This window comes from Loxodonta africana, chromosome 11, assembly GCF_030014295.1.
Source record: "Loxodonta africana isolate mLoxAfr1 chromosome 11, mLoxAfr1.hap2, whole genome shotgun sequence".
Classification (NCBI taxonomy): Eukaryota; Metazoa; Chordata; class Mammalia; order Proboscidea; family Elephantidae; genus Loxodonta; species Loxodonta africana.
Window position 1 is genome coordinate 85,913,551 of NC_087352.1, and position 20,843 is coordinate 85,934,393.

The following is a 20,843-nucleotide window of genomic DNA, read 5'->3' on the forward strand; positions in this document are numbered from 1 at the left end:
AAGATACTCAACTGGTCCCACCACATCTGGAGCAAGGAAGAATGAAGGAAACCAAAGACACAAGGGACACATTAGTCCGAAGTACTAATGAACCACAACTACCACAGCCTCCACCAGACTGAGTCCAGCACAACTAGATGGTGCCTGGCTACCACCAACTACTCTGACAGGGATCACAATAGAGGGTCCCAGACAGAGCTGGAGAAACATACAGAACAAAATTCTAACTCACAAAAAAAGACCAGACTTACTGGCCTGACAGAGACTGCAGAAACCCCAAGAGTATAGCCCCGAGACACCCTTTTAAGTGAGTACTGAGGTTCACCCTTCACCCAAAGATTAAACAGGCCCATAAAAGAAAATGAGACTAAACGAGCGCACCAGCCCAGGGGCAAGGACGACGAGAAGGCAGGAGGGGACAGGAAAGCTGGTAATGGGGAATCCAAGGTCGAGAAGGGGAGAGTGTTGACATGCTGTGGGGTTGTCAACCAATGTCACAAAACAATATGTGTGTTAATTATCTAATGAGAAATTAATTTGCTCTGTAAACCTTCATCTAAAGTACAATTTTAAAAAAGCGTATCATTTGAAATTTGAGATCCCTTTGAGACATTCAAGAAGTAACGTCAAGAAGTTGGACATACTGCTCTGTATATAAAAGGAGAGGTATGACTGGACATACCAATTTGGTAGTTACCTGGGTGTAGTTGGTATCTGCAGCAATGGGCACAAATGAGATTGCTTAGGAAGAGAATATAGAGTAATAAGAGGACACCTAGGCCTAAGCCTCAACAAATTAACATTTAATGGCGAGACAGAAGAGGATGAGGCTGCAACTGATACTTTGAGGAAGCAGCTAGAGAGGCAGGAAAAGAACTAGACCACTTTTAAATTATGGAAGACAAGGGAAAAGACTGTTCTAAACCAGAGGGTATGCTCAACAAGTGTTGAAAGCTGCTGAGAAGTTAAATAGAAGGGGACTAAAAAATATCCATTGAATTTAGCAACAATTACATCACTGGAAACCTTGGCAAAAACAATTTTAATGGAGTAGGAGGTAGGAGCCAGACTGGAGTGGGCTGAGGCTTGAGTGGGAGGTGAAGATTAGAAACAGTGAGCATATACAATTCTTTAGAGAAGTTTGGTTGTAAATAGAAGAGTTATGCAGCAGTGGTTGAAGGTTTGTGGGAGGCACAAGAAGGGTTTTAATAAAAATAGGATAGAATTTAGCATGTTTAAAAGATGAGGGATGACTTCCAGTTCAGATGGCACAGCAAATTCACATTTTTTATATACCTCTTCTGCTCCAAGAGATAGCAATATGGCTAAAATGTTAAAAAAAAAAAAAGATATATTTGGGATCAAAAGTAAACAGGTGAAGGAGCATAAACACAAGAAAAATCTGAAATGGCACTGGGGCTGAAGTTGCAGGTCTGTTGTTCTCCAGGTCTAGAAGCAGGCTGTTTTGGCCAACAGTTCAACTCCTGCAGAGGAAAGAGAATTAAAAGTTCTCCACATAAGACGTCACCAGATCCAGGCTCATTGCTTCAAGCCAAGGATGGGGGTTCCTTCAAATCATGAAAAGAAGCTGGGGGAAAAAAAAAATTGCTGCTAATCTTCCACCTATTACGGCTTTATAAGAAGCTAAGGAATTAAGGAACCAAAGATCATGACCAAGAACTGAGCCAAGCCACCCAGTGACTCAGTGTCTAAAACTGTGCTGTCCCCAGTCTCACAATAAAGGAGGCACACTGTAATACCTGGCAGTGGACTAAGGGACTAGCGGACTGGGAAAGATACTGTAAAACTGCTGGGCTGGGTTGGTATGGAGAAAGAAAGAATAAAAACCTCTCATTCAAAATAAGCTTATAAGCCTGCATACAAAATTCCAAAACACATAAAAAAAAAAATCATCAACCAGAAATGAGTTCACTTCAGATGAAATGAATTTTATGGAATAGTCTGACAAAGACTTTAAGTATAAACCAAAACCAAAAACCAGGCTCATTCTTGTCGAGTCAATTCCAACTCATAGTGATCCTATAGGACACAGTAGAACTGCCCCATAGGGTTTCCAAGGCTGTAATCTTTGTGGAAGCAGATAGCCACATCTTCCTCCCTTGCGGTGGCTGATGGGTTCAAACAACAGACCTTTCAGTTAGCAGCTGAGCACTTAACTACCGTATCACCAGGGTTCCTTTAACATAAGTATACTGGTACATAATATGAAATCCCCAAACTCTGTAAAAGAAATCTTTTTTGTAACTTGTTTTGTGGCAAAACCGAGCCTAACCTAACCAAACCAGTCATCATTTGGTGGCAAAATCTGACCTGAACTAACGTAAGATCATATATGTAGTCTTTATGTATCTGACTTGGTGTGTCTATTCATACTTTTCAGTGGAGAAATATTAACCTGTTTAGTTACAAGGTGTTGCCTTGGATCCTACTGGGGATGATATGTATCATTTTATATATCTAAAATCTCAAAAATTCTATATTCTGAAACACAACTGGTTCCAAGGATTTTAGGATACTCAAAAGGATAAATGAAAGAGTAACATCCCTTTAAAAACTACATGCAGCTATGAAATAAAAAGTAGTAGAAAAGAAACCATAAAAAGTGAATATGAAAAAGAGCCAACTAAAAATCTTTGAAATAAAAATCATAAATTAAATTGAATCGACAGGCTGGATAAATTCTAAATTGGAAATGGTTAAATAGGAAATTCATATATTAGAAGACAGTCTTGAGGAATTTGTCCAGAAAGCAGCAAAAAGAGACAAACAGATATAAAAAGTGAGAGAAAGAAATGAGAACGGAAGGAGGGAAGGGGAAAAGGAGGAAGGAAAAAAGGGAGGATGAAAGGAAGAAAGAACATGTGATGTATTTGGGACTGAAAGGAAATTTACATCTGACTCAAAGTTAGAGGGAAGATAAAAATAAAATTCCAGGCAACAATAACAAGTTGGGGGTTGGTTTACAATGGGTACATAAGCATATCTGTGAAATATTCAGGAAGAGAACTAATTGCTGAATAATTTTAGACTTTGTTAGGAAAATTTATAATTAAGAACATATGCTGAACCATTAAGGGCAATCACTAAAACACCAGAAAACCATCTATACGTACCAAATAAGCAGGCGGACGGGGAGCGGGGGCGGATGTAGAAAACTATTTCAATCAGATAGAAGTAAGGAAATTTGTATGCTAGTTAAAATGAGGCCCAGGAAAATTGCACAGCTAGTTAGTAAAAAAAAAATAGTTACCCATTAATAGCTAGTAAGTTAGAAGGAATCTAAGACATGAAGCCAGGCAGTTTCACTCTGGAGCCATCTTCTTAACTACCACACTATACATAATTTCCAAAATAGATGAAGGATTATTTTGCATTGCTCCAGGTGGCCTGGGGCCCTGGTGGCATGGTCGTTAAGAGCTACAGCTGCTAACCGAAAGGTCAGCAGTTCAAATCCACCAGCTACTCCTTGGAAACCCTATGGGACAGTTCTACTCTCTCCTATAGGGTTGCTATGAGTGGAAATCGACTCGGTGGCAACAGGTTTTTTGTTTTTTTTTTGAATTCCAAGTGGCCTTATGATATCAGAAAGTTAGATATGATAATGAACCAGGTTCTGGCTTAATATAAAAAAGACTTTCTAATAATTACAATTTATTTTAAAAATGGAACAGGCCACCTCTGAAAGAAACGAGCTCCTCATCAATTTAGGTATTCAACAGGGGCTAAATGAACACCTAACAAGTAGACTGCAGAAAGGATTAGCTCACAGGAAGGAAAATGAGATGATTTCTAAGGTCTCTATGAACTCTTATTAGTCTGTGAATTTTAGCACAATGGTATATAATAGCACTGTGCATTAAAACTTTCTGCAATGATGGAAACACTCTATAATCTGCACTGTCCCATAGGATGGCCACGAGCCATATGCGATTACTAAGCACTTGAAATATGGCTAGTGCAACTGAGGAACTGAATTTTTAACTTTATTTAGGTTTAATTAATTTATACTTACATAGCCATATGGAACTAGTAGCTACAGTATTGAACAGCACGGTTTACAAGCATTCAGATAAAGCAGTAAAAAGGACTGCTAAATAATACTGGACAGTGCAGATCTTCACTTTGTGCATCATCTAAAAGTTGGCCCTTCCCAATAGCTGATCATTGTGGCTCTGAGACAAATCACAGATGAGGAAACTTCCTGAAGACTCATCATCACTTCCTAGAGGTTGGCCCTTCTTAACTTCTCCCTGTTGTCTGGAGAACACACACGTACACCCATATACACACACACGTATATATATGAGAATGTCTATGTGCAGAGGTCCCTGGGTGGTGCAAACGCTTTGTGCTCAGCTACTAACCCAAAGGTTGGCTGTTCAAACCCACCCAGCAGCTCCATGGAAGAAAACGTTTGGCAATCTGCTTCTGCAAAGATTATAGCCAAGAAAACCCTACTCTGTAATACATGGGGTCAGAATCAACTCAATGGCACAAGGCAACAACAACTATGTGCATATATACATGGTCCAAGGTATTCCCATCGTCATTGCCATCAAGTCGATTCTAACTCATAGCAACCCTACAGGATAGAGTAAAATTGCCCCATAGGGTTTCCGAGGAACTGCTGGTAGCTTCGAACTGCAGACCCTTTGGTTAGCAACCAGATGCTTAACCACTGTGCCACCAGGGCTCCACATATATATATATGTATGTATGTACATACCCACACCTATATACACGTGTGTGTGTGTGTGTGTATAGCATGAGTAGCGAGGGGCAGAGTGAATGAGAGAGATTATTTAGTTTTTCTTTATGCATATATTATTTACAACAAGCATATACTATTTTATAAAATAAAAACTTATGAAAGTTTGAAACTTATAAAATGAAATGAAGACTATACTTAAGAACTACATTAAAAATCCTATAGCTGCTACTCTCAAAATGTCAGGAATGTAGTTTACAAAAATGTATACATTTAAATGTTCAGTGAGAATTGATTCCACCATATATTTTCATTCTATACATTCAATCCTCCATTTTCCTCAAGGATATAAAACAGAGATTGTTCCAGAAAGTTAAGGGATGAAAATGTAGTGGAAGAAGTTTTTTTCAGAGTCTATGGAATGCTGCGTTGTGTGTTGTTATTGTTGCTGATATACTGTATTCATAACTCAAAGTTTAAATCAGTATAGTCCTAAATTTGGTTAGGAGGCTCAAAGGTAGCAATGCCAAGACCTGTGGTAACCTGCCCTGCAAGCCATATGTACGTGCCTTGGGGATCAACAGTTCTAGATTCTGAGCTCGAGGAATTCAGCGGATACAAAGTGAGTGTTGTACCCTTTTAAGGTAAGCTAGGTGTTTTCTGGAGGCCTTTTAGAAATGGCTCAGTTTCATCTGTCTTTTTAAGGGAGATTGTGGCCTGCACTGGGTACAGCCAGATGCCCCCTTTGTAAGTCCAGGTAATGACAAGGAAAGGACTCTGGGGTTGCCCGTCCCCCTGCCGTGTTTAGACAGTGCTCTCAAAGAACAGCCTCAGCTGCTCAGTGTGGTGCCCAGGCCAGCCATAAGCCAAGCCAGAGAACGCAGCCGACCTTCAGTTGATACCTCAGAGGAACTAGTTCAAATAAATCTGTGAAGCAACTCTGGCCAAAGTGTTTTCAGCAGACACAGACGAGGAGGTCGTGACAGCTTTACAGTAACTGAAAAGTGGCCCCACCTCTCTCCCACTGAGGTCCACCATGACGGGGTGTGCCGGTGTGGGCTGCATTGCTGCCAAGGGTCTCAGCTCCCCATCCAGCAGGAAGTGTCTGGCTTCACAAGCCAGGGCACAGGGGAATCTGGTCACTGGCAAATGTTGGTAAAGCAGGCAACTTCAATACAACCACAAAAAATACAATAGTTAGAACTCTGAACATAAAATAGAGGGTCTAAGTGGATCCTAAGGACTTTTCTTCATTCAATTCATTCACTCATTCATTTATCACTCCTTCAACAAATTCTTATGAAGTCCCTACAGTAGGAATTGGTGGTGACTTTTTATCTGGAAAGGTCCACAGAGCTGGATTCTATTTCAAGCTCTTCTCCTCACCAGATGCACAACCAGGCGCATCATACTTGGGCAGGCATCGGCATTGCACAGGCTCAAGGGTGGTGTGACTCTCAAGCCAGCTATCGTGTGCAAAGTGCTTTGCAATTCTAGTTAAAAGACAGTCTATGCCACAAAGAAAAATCGCAATTAAATAATTATCTAGAGCATTATGTTACAGTTGTGATCTGAGGCCTATCACAATTCCCTGCACTAAAGATTCCTAACTTAGTGGACACCAGGCATTTTGTGGCTGCTCTCTCTACCCCCATACTAACTTCTCCTGGGTTGGTCCTGAAGAGGCACATGGTTCTGTGACCTGCTGCCGTAGCGCGGGTGCTTCATAGTAGTCCCTGGGTAGCAGCACCAGGTAATCCTAGGAAATAAAGACCAGAAGGACTGTCACTCATTTTTTTTTGCAATTCCATCATTTTATTTTCCTGTGTTAAGAACCCACAACACTTCCAATCACCCATGGGCTGAAGGGAAAGTCCCTAACTGTGTTCCTCCCGTCTGAACAATCCAGCTAACAGTCTTCAGCAGTGCCTCTTTTTTAATAAATTTTTTTATTTATTGTGCTTTAAGTGAAAGCTTACAAATAAGTCAGTCTCTCATACAGAAACTTATACACACCTTGTTCTGTAGCCCTAGCTGCTCTCCCCCTAATGTGACAGCACAGTCCTCTTCTCCACCCTGTATTCCCCATGTCCATTCAACCAGCTCCTGTCCCCTCTGCCTTCTAATCTCACCTCCAGCCAGGAGCTGCCCACATAGTCTCATGTGTCTACTTGAGCCAAGAAGCTCACTCCTGACCAGTATCATTTTCTATTGCATAGTCCAGTCCAATCCCTGTTTGAAGAGCTGACTTTGGGAATGGTTCCAATCTTGAGGTAACAGAGGGGTCCAGGGAACTGCTTTGTTCTTCACCCTGATTCATCCAAACACTCAAAGGAACTCATTTTGGTTGTACATAAGTAGCCTCAGCAGTGACTCTTTTTTTTTTTTTTTTTTTGTCATTGTTATATCTATCACACAACTTTTGCCAACTCTACTTCTTACATCAATTACTTTTAATCAGTGCAATTGTATAGTAATACCTACGTATACTTCCATCCCATTTTCTGTAAAAAATATTTTATTGAGTGCTTATATCAGCCTTTACTGTTCTAGGATCTATAGGACCATAAAGTAATGAGGAGATATGGTTTCAACCTCAGAAACTTATTAACAGAACAATAACCATTTTAAATTAAAGCCTTATTTGGTTCTTGAAGAATTGGCGATAAACTTCTCAGTGGGGGGGGGGGGGTCATTTATTTTATTTTTTTATGGTATATGTTCATTTTATTTTACTGTACTTTAGACAAAGGTTTACAGAACTAGTTTCTCATCAAACAATTACTACAAACGTTGTTATATGACATTGGTTAATAATCCCACAGCATGTCCACACTCTCCTTTCTCAGCCCTGGGCTCCCTATTACCAGCTTTCCTGTTCCCTCTTGCCTTCCAGTCCCTGCCCCAGGGCTGGTGTGCCCCTTTAGTCTTGTTTTGTTCCATGAACCTGTTCAATCTTTGGCTGAAGGGTGAACCTCAAGAGTGGCCTCATTATTGAGCTGAAAGGGTATCCAGGGGCCATACTCTTAGGGCTTCTCTAGTCTCTGTCAGTCAATGGGGGCACTTTTATTTTCAAATCCTAGGAGAAATTTTATTGTCTGTTCTGGGTTGTTCATAAAATCAAAAATTAATAAAGATAATAAACTATCAATTGATAAAATATTCCTCAGAAATACTAGTTACACTGAATTGTAAATAAAAAAACAAAACCCGAACCCACTGCCATCTAATCAATTCCAACTCATGGCAAACCCATGTGTTACAGAGTAGAACTTCTCTGTCAGGTTTTCTTGGCTATAATCTTTACAGAAGGAGATCACCCAGACTTTCCATGGTACCACAGGGTGGGTTCGAACCACCAACCTTTCAGTTAGTAGTCAAGTGCAAACCATTTGCGCCACCTCTACCAAATTTTAGACCACATATTATAGCTTCCTACTTCCACACCAGAACAACACACAACTGGTATGCTAGTGATGTTTTGTGATCCTAGTGATTCACAGAACGAAGCTGGCCCGCTGCCTGTCCTAAGATATGAGAGGAAGAACGTGTCCCACTACGTGTGCCAAATTAAGCCCACAAACTAAACCAGCTAAGCAACTATTCAGGAAAGAGCTGAGCTCAGGCTTCTGAGATGTGGGTTATCTGACAGCGTCCCACTTCTCCTGGCATCACCACACGCCTGCCGAGGAAGGGAATGTTTGCCACAACCATACTATGAGATTTTTTCTCTCCTGGGAGGCCTCTATGTGTCTATAACGGAGAAGAGTAGAAACATACAGGAGGGTGGAAGCAGGAGATTATGGCACAGAGCACTCAGTGGTCCACCACAGTGGTCTGAATGCCTGAGTGGGATTTAATTTAATATGGTTATTATTGTATTAATGAGTTTCTGAGGTTGAGAACATATCTCCTCATTACTTTATGGTCCCAAAGATTCCAGAACAGTAAGGGCTGATAATCAGTGCCCAATAAAGTATTTTTACAGAAAATGGGATGGAAGCATATATAGGTAAAGTATTACTATACAATTGCACTGATTAAAAGTAATTGACGTAAAAAGCTGAACTGGCAAAAGTTGTGTGACAGATATATTTATAACAACAACAACAAAAAAGAGTCATTGTTGAGGCTGCTTATGTACAACCAAAAACCTCATGGGATTTGGATTCTTGGTTTGAAGGTTTAGGGTCATAATTTCAAGGGACATTCCAGTTAATTGGCCTAATAGCGTGTTTAGAGCTTTTGTTCTACTTCCTAGTTCAGTGCATAGTGCCTAGAGTCTTAAAAGCTTGCAAGTGGCCATCCAAGGCAAAACAATTGGTCTCTATTTACCTGGAATAACAGAGGGAGAAAAAGAGTCAAGAACAGGAGGATGTGGACTCTGTGGCTAACTGCCTCCATGAACAACTGCCTCCTTTGCCATGAGACCAGAAGAACTAGATAGTGCCTGCCTACCATTATTGAACATTTTGATCAAAGATTCCATAGAAGAATCCCAATTAAAAGGAAGCAAATGCAGAAAAGAAATTCAAACTCTCATGGACTCCAGACTTTGTGGAGCCATGAAGGTTGGACGAACCCCTGAAACCACTGCCCTGAGATAATCTTTAAACCTTAAACCAAAAATATCCCCTGAAGTCTTCTAAAAACCAAACAACAGTTTAGCTTAACCAAAAAAAAAAAAAGGTCTGACTCAAGCATTATACTCTCTTAAGAACCATCTAATTGGGATCAAATTGATAACAGCAACTTGAAGGGTTAGATGGTAATTTTAGGGGGCAGTGAAGTTATGTTAATGGGGAAGGAACAACTCAGAAAAGAAGGATAAGAATGGTTACACAGCTGAAAGAAGGTAATCAATGTCACCAAATTGTACATGTAGAAACTGTTGAATTGGTGTATGTATTGCTGTGTATATTCTCAACAATAATAAATAAAATTATATTTTAAAAAAGTAATTGAGCATCGAACATCTTCCATGCCTATGAAGTAACTTTTGTACTGAATTTTTTCTTTCCATTAGTCTAACTTTGTACCCTTTATTTGCATCAGTGGAATTTTCCTCTTCCTCATTTCTCACATCTGTGCAACATTCTTAAACTTTTTAAAACGGCAAAGCTTTATACCAAGAAGATACAAGAAGAACAGAGACTGAACCTTCATATTACCTTTGTAGGACTCCAGATTTAGAAAGGACCCACCAGGATAAGTTCTTTTTTTTTTTTTTTAACCAGGATAAGTGCTGTCTCTGTTGTATAAAAGAAACAACTGAGGCAGGCTTAGACATAAGAGACTTACCTAAGACTTGCTAACTTGGTCAGTTGAGGGGGTTGTGCCAGTAGGAAAAGCTTTATGTTTTCTGCTCTGAGTGCGTGGACCCAAGCTTTTGCCAAACGCTTTATTCTAAAAAGACCTTTCTGCTATAAGCTAAAAAAAAAAAAAGCTAAAGCAGACACAAAATCACATATGTAAGAGGGGTGCCCCACTCCTCATTGTTCCTCTGGCTGCTATAGCAGTATTTGAGAACACAGCCTTTGCCTTAAAGAAGAGTTCTTTGTCCAAAGCAATCTGTCCAGTGAGACTACTGCCTGGATGTAAGGAGGAAGAAAGGAGGAAGACTGCCTCAGAGAAGCACTGGCTCCTCTAGCCTCAACCTTCTCTTTCCACAGCCAAGAACGCCACTGATATTAGGGTCTTCTCTTCCTCTAGGTTCTTCTGACTTCATTCTGCACAATTCCCAGAGAGGCTTATTTTTCTTAGATGTCCTTCTTATTCATGATGGAAAAACCCCAGATAGGCTTTTGAATGGTGGGGACATACGTTCACAAAAGTTGTGCCTTTGTTCTGATAACTTCTAGGCCATATGAGTTATAATTTGTTTTGTCAGAGAGAGGTTGGCTGGAAGGATATAAAAGATATTTGAAGCTGATTCCTATGTCATTTGAGGACAATATCACAGGTTCCTATATCCAGAAGGGAACTACCTCTAATTTCAATATTTAATTGTCAGGAATCTAATGGGTCACAGTGTCAGTGGGACCATCTCTAAAAGGTCTCCACTGAGAAGTATCTCTTACCAGGAGGACTCCTTCTGCCTTGATACAAGCAATCCATGTCCCTGGTACAACTGAAAATGGTTCTGAGAAACCATTTCCAGGGACAGTGACGAAGGCCGGCTCCTTACTTGGTAGGAAGGTGATCTTTTTGCTTTGAGCAGCGCCTGTCAGAGGTAAAAGAGTAGCATAAGGTGTTTTGCTAGTAGTCAGTGTTACAATTCTAGGTATTCTGTTTCTTATTCAGTTTACCTCTGAAAAAGATTAAGATTTACTGATCTTGGTGATTTTTAAAAACCGGATGTATATATAGGCATACGCATAAAATAGACCAGAAAGATACAGATAAGATGTTAGTAGTGGCTATCTACTCTAGGATTACGAGTAATTTTTTAATTTCTTATATGATTAAGTAGATTAACCGATGTAAACTGCTTAGGAAAGTACCTGGCATATACCAAATGCTCCACATACTATATTCACCATCAAATTGTTTTCTCCTCTTTGTTTATCTGTAATTTGGAATTTTTAACTTCTATTGAAGACTTTGTACTAGTTTTGTAATAAGAAGCATTTTGGTTTTCTGTGTGTTTGTTTGTTTACAGGTACAGTGTGCTTCCTCTTACATCAAACAAATAGAGGAGGCCTGGAACTTCCCAAGGCAGGAGGTGTGACTTCTTCCTCTTGGTACTTGCCCACCACCTGGCACCATACCTGGTACACAGGAGAAGCTCAAAAGCCACATATGGTAAATATCTATGAGATTACTAACCAAAACCAAACTCATTGCTGTCAAGTTGATTCCGACTCATAGCGACCCTATAGGACAGAGCAGAACTGCCCCATAGGGTTTCCAAGGAGTGGCTAGTGGAATTGAACTGCTGACTTTTTGGCTAACAGCCAAACTCTTAACCACTATGCTACCAGGGTTCCCGAGATTATTATTACCTACTAAACTCAAACCCTCAACCTTTCTTTTTAAAAATGGCATCTAGTTTATGTGTTATGTCCCAACTCATGGTCTCTTTTACCAGAGACAGGGAAATACACACAGTTGCCTAAAACCTGTCTGTGCCATCAATCTGCTAGTCTATTAGAACACAGGGCTTAGTCGGGGTGGCCTTGGAGCTATGACTTTCAACAAGCATGGATTTCAGGAGTCTCCTCTCCCCCAGCTTGGCTTTTACAAATATACAGGCCTTTCTCCCTTTTCTGTAGAAGTTTCAGAAACAAACAAAGCTGTTGCATCTGATTTCAACTTTTTCTTAGGAAGAAACATTTGCTAGAAATTCTTTCTTTCACACTCCTGTTCAACAAATATCTATGGGGTGCCCATTAAGTGCCAGGAGTGGAGCCAGGGTCTAGGGACACACCAGTGAACATGGCCTTTGTTCCCTGATGGTAGGGGCAGGGTGGGTTAGGGATAGAGACTGGAAAACAGGAATCCGGTACAGTGTACACAGTGCCATTCAGGAGAAGATGTAGGTTACGACGGGAACAGGTAACAGGAACTCCTGACTACATCTTGGGGGCTTAGGGAAGGTGACCCAGAAGATGAGAAAAGAAACCTAAATGCATTCCAACTGTTTGAGTTAACAGAAGGAAAGCTGCTGATGTCATTGTCACCTAGGAGGCAGTGGGAATATCAGAAAGAGTGTGGGGTCTGAAGACATGGACTTGTCTACAAAGACCAGCTGTGCACTTTGGCAATTTACTAGACCTCTCAGCTCTGTTTTCTCTTCAACCTTCTTCAGTTCACAAAGTTCTTATGAGACTTAAGTGAGAAAATGCATGCTGAAGTATTCTAAATGATAAAGCAACTCTGAGTTCATCAACCTCCAGTTACACAGGCTTGATTGACACCGTTTGGGAACACTGGCCATGGATGCTTAAATCTGTCCTTAAATAATTGGTGTAATTTTGTGTCCTTGAATTCCTACTGCTTCCTGGAATCTCTTCCAGGGCTGGTGGAAGCCCTAATCCCTTTCAGAACAGACTTCAGCCTATCTCTGACTGTGGCCAGGTTGTTCTCTTCTCCTATCCCTCTATCCTGCGTCCCCCGTTCCTGAACGAGGATTACACGGTCCTATCTGGAGCTCTCTTGGGCTTCATGTTTTTCAGCATTCATCCTAAGAACGCCTACTTGTACCAGCTGCTGTTGAGCCAACTCCAGCTCACAGTGACCCCATGTGCGTCAGAGTAGAACTGCACTCTATAGGGTTTTCGATGGCTAGTTTTTCAGAAATAGATCACCAGGTGTTTATCCCGAGGCACCTCTGGTGAACCCCAACCTTCAACCTTTCAGTTAGCAGCTGAACACATTAACCATTTGCATCACCCAGGGACTCAGCACTCCCACCTTCACCAACTCCTCCTTGAATTATATGGTTTGCTTGAAACAGTGGCAGAATTAGGGCAGTAGGCCAACATCTCTCAAACACCACCAAGAAGATAATGTTACTTCACCATGAGTAAGCTATAAATTAGCTTTGCCCTGTGGTGATATCAAAACCCATGGGTTCAGCCAAAGTACACTGCTTGTTATATTGATTTTTTTAAATGGCAATTAATGATAAGTTTAATAATGAGATGTGAATAAGCAGACCATTTACATAATGAAAAAATAACAAAGGACAGGGCACCTGCAGAACTGTCCTAATGAGATAGGATTAATGTTTTCTGAAGATTGCCAAATTTGTGAAAATTGGAAAAACTACTAATTGATCATTTAATTGAAAAAAGCCTTGAAAATTTACCCACCTGCCTTAGCCCAAGATGGATAAATAGTTATATGGCCAAATACTGTGTCAGTTCCAGGGTTAACATATCTCAGAATAACACGAAATAAGGAGAGCTCTGACTTCCCCACATTCAACGTTATCCTTACTTCATTCTGAAAAATACCAAAAAGCCATAAAGTATAGAAGAGATAACTGGTTAAAAGAAATACTAGTCAAACAATGACTTCATCCTATTGAAGTTTTACTGCTTGGTTTGTAGTGTACACACGCACAGAAGTCCACGCAGATTCACACCCACTCAACAAGCATGCAAGTGACCAACTATCCACAGATGGAGACAGGCAAGCCTAACAATGAATTAAAATCACTTACAATTACAGTTACAGGAAAACGCACTTCGTCAGCCACTGAGATCCTCGTTTGACCTTTTTGTGACCAGGCAGACAGAGCGGAGTATTAGTTTAAAGAAAGCCACGGTGACAGGGACAACCACCACTGGCTGAGGAAAATAAAAAGATAGAAGAGAAGGAAAGGAAAGTGCATTATTTACACCACCACCCACGTAGAGAGATCATTCCAGGATCTGCTTTACATACATAACTGATGGTCACAGAAACCCGCAGCAGCTGAGGAAAGGTAAGAGACCCCAAACACCTTAGCAGTAAAATCTGGATGGAACTAAAAAATGTCTATTGTGTCTTATGGACTTTTATCTCCACCCCTTATCCAAGGAGGATATGGGTTTCTCAAGCAAGAGGAGCAGCGTGTTGGCCTCCAGGACCCTGCCATTTACACATAGACTCTGTGAGAGTTGCAAAGCCCATGATCTTGAAGGAATGAGTACCAAAACCAAGCCAGTTGTCATCAAATCAGCTCCAACTCATGGCGACCCCGCGTGTGTCAGAGTAGAACTATGCTCCATAGCGTTTTCGGTGGCTGATTTTTTAGAAGTAGATCACCAGGCCTTTCCTCCAAGGTGCCTCTGGGTAGACTCAAACCCCTAAACCTTCGGTTATCATTAAGTATTTGCACCATCCAGGGACTCTGAGGGAGAGAGCAGCCTATTTAAATTCTGAACCACATACTATATGGCCAGATCCTGTTGTAACTCAAGGAAAGTGCATGAACCTTGGAGACACGTTTTGGTCTCTCACCCAGATCCTCTGGTTAAAATGAAGGGACATCGGTTGAAGGAGTTGTCTGTGACAATACAGGCTGGCTTTGGGTAAGATCACTTGCTCCGTCTGCAAGAACTGCAGCTGACCTCAGCTGAGGAACTCCAGGTGTCCCTCTTATCTGACTGAGCTCATCTTTAAGGGTTAATTCAAAATCAGAAAGTAAAAGGCAAAAATGTATCAGGAGCAGAGTAAAGTGAGTGGTGATTTGAGGAACATCACCAAGGTCATCTAACCACAAATGGCTTCCTCATATAATCCATCATCAGAAATTCATTCCTTTTATTTTCTGTTTCTCCAATTAGGTTGTACATTCTTCGAGGTAAGGGGAAATTTTAGATATCTGGGTCTTGATTCTAGGTGGAGTGCTCAATAAATACATATTTGCTGCTTAAGAAAAAAATTCATTCCTTTGTGTCAGCTAGTTACTCTTTCAAACTGTAAACACCTGTGAGAAGGTATATACCTTATCTGGGCTCTATCATTCGCATCCTATTATGACTCAATGGAATCTGCTGTCTTTTTCTCAATACTGAAGTAAGATCAGAGCACCAAAGAAACTGAATCTCTGTATTTGAGGAAAATGGGGAAAAAGCAGAATGTCTTCAGATCCTAGGTACCATCGGGGAAAGGCAGCTTTGATGGGAGGCTTCGGCCCGGCAAGAAGCTGCATCAGAACTGATGGAGGCTCCAAGAGAACTGCGAATCTGTCCCAGTTTTTCTAAGGACTGGCTGTGATAAACAGCCAGTGCTAGTCCTGTGTCTCCAAACAACTAATATTGGGCGACCATGTATGTCATTTTTCCTCTCGTATTCTGAATTTCTCCATGGAGAAACACAGCTTTAAGAAACCAACCTCAAAGAGAAATTCTGAAAACAAAACTACTCAACGATAATACATAATTTTTTAGTCATAAATATTACATAAGTTCTAAACGTAAATAATGTAGAAATTCCCTTAATTATTCAGCACAAAGCCAAGCTAGATCGATACAGTAGAGAAGAATGAAGGAAAGGGGAAATATGGGGGAAAAAACCTGAAACAGCACTACCTGAAACTCATCATTTATCTAAGTTCCTATTCACATAGTAATTCAGAATCTAAAAAAAACTGATCAAAAATTGGCAATACAAGCTTTATTGTTATGATTAAGTCAATCCATTTTTATCTTCCACAGATGGCTTTAAAAAGAAATGTCCCTAATGCTATAATACGGCCTAATCTCGATAGGAAATTTCTTCATCTTATAAAAAGTCTCCAGAGAAAAGCACAATTTTTCTTTAATTCCTTCATTTTCTGACTTGTTTGGTGGTCAAATTAAAATAACAGTGAACTATGAAATCCATATCTATCCTTATCAGTTAAAATCCAACCCTACCCTGAACCCCAACCCTAACCTCCACCCCAACCCCAACCTCAACCCATACCCTGGAGAGAAAAAATTCTGGAATCTGGGGATGGTTCAGCTCTTTGGGGGCTCACTGAGAGTGCTGTGGGTAAAGAGATGGGCTACTCTCCATTAAGCTGTTTCCCATGGCCACGAACCTGTGCCGATGTCATCTGGGCATATCCTCTCCAGCTAAACTCAGGAAACTCCAGGGGATTGAATCCGAAGCGCACGTCTCTTCCATTAGGTGTGGTGCCATCTTCTATCTCATACTTCATATGATGCAAATCGGGGAAATAGTAGTTGTTTTCAGGTCTTTTATAAGTAAAAAGTAAATGTGGATATTTGTTAGGTTTGTTGGTAATCTGAATATTCTTAATTCCAATTAAAAACAAAAAAGTTGTGTGTCAGAGTAGAACCGCGCTCCATAGGGTTTTCAATGGCTAATTTTTCAGGGGAAACCCTGGTGGCGTAGTGGTTAAGAGCCACAGCTGCTAACCAAAAAGTTGGCAGTTTGAATCCCCAGGTGTTCCTCAGAAACCCTATTGGGCAGTTCTACTCTGTCCTATAGGGTCGCTGTGAGTCAGAATCGACTCGATGGCAGTGGGTGGTTTAATTTTTTAGAATTAGGTCATCAGGTCTTTCTCCTGAGGTCCTTCTGGGTAGACTTGAACCTCCAACCATTCAGTTAGCAGCCAAGCCAAGTGCGTTAACTGTCTGCACCACCCAGGGGCTCTTTAATCCCAATCCCAAAAAACCAATGCTATCAAGTCCATTCCAATAACACATAATTTAGTCATAACTATTACGTAAGTTCTAAAGTAAATAAATAATGTAGAATTTTCCTTAATTATTCTAATATAAAGCCTAGATAGATACAGTAGAGAAGAATGAAGGAAATCTCTACAGAAGCTGACTGCCACATCTTTCTCTGGTTGAGCCACTGGCGATTTCGAACTGCCGACCTTTCCATTAGCATTTGATTGCTTTAACCACTGCGCCACCAGGGCTCCTTCTTAATCCCAGTAGCTACTGCTAAAAGAACTCTCCACAAGCTGGCTGTCTTAGTTATTTAGTGCTGCCGTAACAGAAATACCACAAGTGGATAGCTTTAACAAAGAGAAGTTTATTTTCTCACAGTAAAGTAGGCTAAAAGTCCAAATTCAGGGCATCAACTCCAGGTGAAGGCTTTCTCTCTCTGTCAGCTTCTCATCAATGTTCCGCCGGATAAGGAGCTTCTTCACCCAGGGACCCCGGGTCCAAAGGATGCGCTCTGCTCCCAGCACTACTTTCTTGGTGGTATGAAGTCCCCCAGTCTTTCTGCTAGCTTCTCCCTCTTATATCTCAAGACATTGCCTCACAACATAATCCAGTCTTCGAGACTGAGTTCTGCCTCACTAACACAACTGCCACCCATCCTCCCTCGTCAACATCATAGAGGCAGGATTTACAACATTTAGGAAAATCACACAATACCAGGATTCATGGCCCAGGCAAATTGATATACACATTTTTGGGGGGCATAATTCAACCCATGACACTGGCTGAGGGCATTAAGTAAGGGTGAATGAGAGAGGCTCCCCTGCTCTTTCTCTAAATTCCTGTTTTCACTCAGTGTAAACATTCCCAGAAAACACCCTCATTCCAAGAACTAAAATGGGAAAATCATTTAGCACAGCCCATAGTGACAACATCCTTTAATATATTCTAAGGTCTGCCAACAACTTGGAAATGTCAAATTAAGTTATTTACTACAAAACCAAAAAAAAAAAAACCAAACCCACTGAGGTCGAGTTGATTCCAACTCATAGTGACCCTATAAAGTTATTACTGATTCATTTATACACTTACATTCACCCACTGTTGTGTGCTGTTGAGTCTTTTCTGACTCACAGTGACCCTATAAGGCAAGGTATAACTGCCCCATATGGTTTCCAAGGAGGGGCTAGTGGATTCAAACTGCTGACGGTTTTCAAAGAAGGGCTGGTGGTCAGCAGCCTGAGCACTTAACCACTTCGCCACCTGGGCTCCATTCACTCCTTACAAAATTATTTTTTGAGCATCAGTGTGGCAGGCAGAAGCCCTGGTACTGCAGTGGTTATGCACTTGGCTGCTAGTCAAAAGGTCAGCGGTTAGAACCCACCAGCCACTCCACAGTAGAAAGATGTGGCAGTCTGCTTCTGTAAAGATTACAGCCTTGGAAGCCCTATGGGGCAGTTCTAATCTGTCCTATAGGGTCACTATGAATTGAAATCAACTTGACAGCAGTAGGCTTGGTTTTAGTTGTGTGTCAGGCACTGTTGCTAAGCACCAGAGACACAACAGTGAACACTACCATATTTAATGTACTAAGTTTACAAGTTACATACATGTTTTCTCTATATATTTTGATCATTTGAATGACTTTTTATGCCTTGCTTTTTCTTAAACTAGATGCCTATGAATGAATTCCATTGGTGTCCAATGACAGTCATAGAGAAGTATCGAAAATACTCCAGAGCTTGTGTGGCATTTTATATTCAAAGTAACACATCTTGACAATCCAGTCATAAGCTAAAGCCATAAAAATCAATTACTCAAAGGAAATAAAAGAGCATGTTCCAAAATGCAATTAGAAATGACTATAATTTTTTTGGAGCTAATTTATAAAGAATCTTAAAAATGTTCATACCTGTTGGTTGACCCAGTAATTCTACTTTCAGGAATCTATGCTAAAGAGTAATTTTTTGTATAGCGTCAAAGAATTAGCATAAAAGAATGTTTATAATAATGAATACTTTGAAAAAACATTAACGTGCAACAATAATGGAAGTTTTTTAAATTGTGGAGTATTATGTAGCACTAATGTTTTTTGAAAACTAATAATAATAGAAAATGTTTGTGATATCATGAAGTGAAGAAATTGATACAAATTATGTGAAAAATATACTATCAATGCTTGTTCATAAGAAAAGCTACACCAAAAATACTAACGGGGGCTATCTCTCATTGTTTTCAGGTCTTTTGTAAATAAAAAGTAAATGCGGATGGTCTTTAGGTTCACTGGTAATGTGAATATCCTTAAATCCAATTAAAAAAAAAGTTGTCAGAGTAGAACTGTGCTGGAATAATTTTTATCTTTATACTTTTACATACGTATTAAAATTTCTACAGTGGATAAAACCCACTACCGTCGAGTCAATTCTGACTCGTAATGACCCTATAGGACAGAGTGGAGCTGCCCCATATGGTTTCCAAGGAGCACCTGAAGGATTCGAACTGCCAACCTTTTGGTTAGCAGCTGTAGTTCCTAACCACTACACCACCAGGGTTTCCAAACAATGGAGATATATATATATATATATATTTTTTTATATATATATATATATATAATAACAAAAATTATTTAGAAAACAAAGTGAGTGTGAATAGTTTTAAACTTATAAGAAATGCCAAAAATGTTCAGATAATATCATAAGCAAACATTTGAGATGACTTAATACCCAAAAAACTCAAGACTTACCAATCTGGAGAAAAAGCAGTAGAACATCTACACTGCTGGTTTATTATTCTTTATTTCTGTTACCATTTACTTCTAAGTTAAAAGGACAAGTTCTAAATTTCCAAGTATATGCACACACACACACATACATATACACATACGTGTATATATGTAATGCAGAAAATCAATACTTCTGCCTCAGGGTGGGTAATTTAATTCCCATTGGGTTGCATTATTTTAACCCAAAATTTAGCCATCACCTATGTAGCTGGAAGAAGAAAAACCTACGCTGGTTAAGTTGGGGAAAAGCTCAGTTCTACTCAATAGTCACTTCATCAACACAAGTGTGGAAAGAAGTAAACCATGGGTGGAAACTGTTTATGAACCTATTTACAAAGTTCCTTTGGTCTACCGTGAGCTTTGCTAGACTTCAGGAAAACAACTCCACAGAGGTGGTCCTCTTTCTCTATCTTCTATTAGGTGACCCAGCGGCAACTGGCCAAATAGAAAAGACTGTGGAGAACACAGCTGGGCTGCTCTGACTTGAAATCACATACTGGAAACACTGAGGGAAAGGAGAGAAGCTCCATGCTATCTACAGACAATTTGCCTTAACTGCATAGAATTCTTTGTTAATCTGTTGATAAGCAACGAGAAGTGGTGAAGATATTTGAGATTTAGAAGAAGTTGTACTTCACAAAGTTTCCAGAATATTATTAAAAGTCAGAATATTAACAACTGCTTTTTTTCCACTGAGGAAGGATTATAAATGATCACAGAAGTATGTATAAATTGCCACAGTTACAAGAGGATGAAGAGACAGCAACGCCACCATACCTCCCATAGCCCCTTCTGGGATCTTATGTCCACTTCATTCCCTTGCTCCTACAGTACATTTTAATCTGCTTATGTATGAAACAAGGGACTTCTTCCCCAGTGACAAGCATCCTTACCCCTGCCCGAGTGTCACACACTGGCCTTTCTGGCTCGCTTACTCATGGGCCCATGGGAAAGCAGGAACTGAATCTCTTTGGCATGTGGAGCCCGTCCCTTCTTACTCCCTCTCTCTGGAAGCTGCCCCATCTTTCTGCTCTCCGTGCTCTGACTTCTACATGGAGGTTCTGCCATGTGAACCCACCCCAGGGCTCCCAGGTCGCATCTCAACCACCTGGCCTTCTGTACCTATGGGAAGTTTCAGGTGAAGCCTCTCTGTGACCTATGACATGAAATTGATTTTATGGGCAATGTTACCTTGTGTTTTAATTGGACTTAG

The 20,843-nt window shown here is 40.4% G+C and overlaps 2 protein-coding genes across 2 annotated transcripts in view; both read right to left on the reverse strand.

Moving 5' to 3' along the window:
- LOC100661521 (laminin subunit alpha-3) overlaps positions 1 to 12,668 on the reverse strand; it is a 46,591-nt gene extending 33,923 nt beyond the window's left edge. The window contains exons 1-4 of the mRNA XM_064293220.1: positions 12,632 to 12,668; positions 10,810 to 10,952; positions 6,391 to 6,488; positions 5,744 to 5,897 (exon numbers count right to left, since the gene is read on the reverse strand). Of these exons, the coding sequence (XP_064149290.1) occupies positions 5,744 to 5,897; positions 6,391 to 6,488; positions 10,810 to 10,952; positions 12,632 to 12,668 (432 nt within the window). The remainder of the gene's footprint in view (positions 1 to 5,743; positions 5,898 to 6,390; positions 6,489 to 10,809; positions 10,953 to 12,631) is intronic.
- An 865-nt stretch (positions 12,669 to 13,533) lies between these two features.
- Positions 13,534 to 20,843, reverse strand: part of LOC111749627 (laminin subunit alpha-3-like) — a 30,241-nt gene continuing 22,931 nt past the window's right edge. Inside the window, exons 9-10 of the mRNA XM_023544154.2 lie at positions 16,248 to 16,404; positions 13,534 to 13,678 (exon numbers count right to left, since the gene is read on the reverse strand). Of these exons, the coding sequence (XP_023399922.2) occupies positions 13,538 to 13,678; positions 16,248 to 16,404 (298 nt within the window). The 3' untranslated portion in view covers positions 13,534 to 13,537. The remainder of the gene's footprint in view (positions 13,679 to 16,247; positions 16,405 to 20,843) is intronic.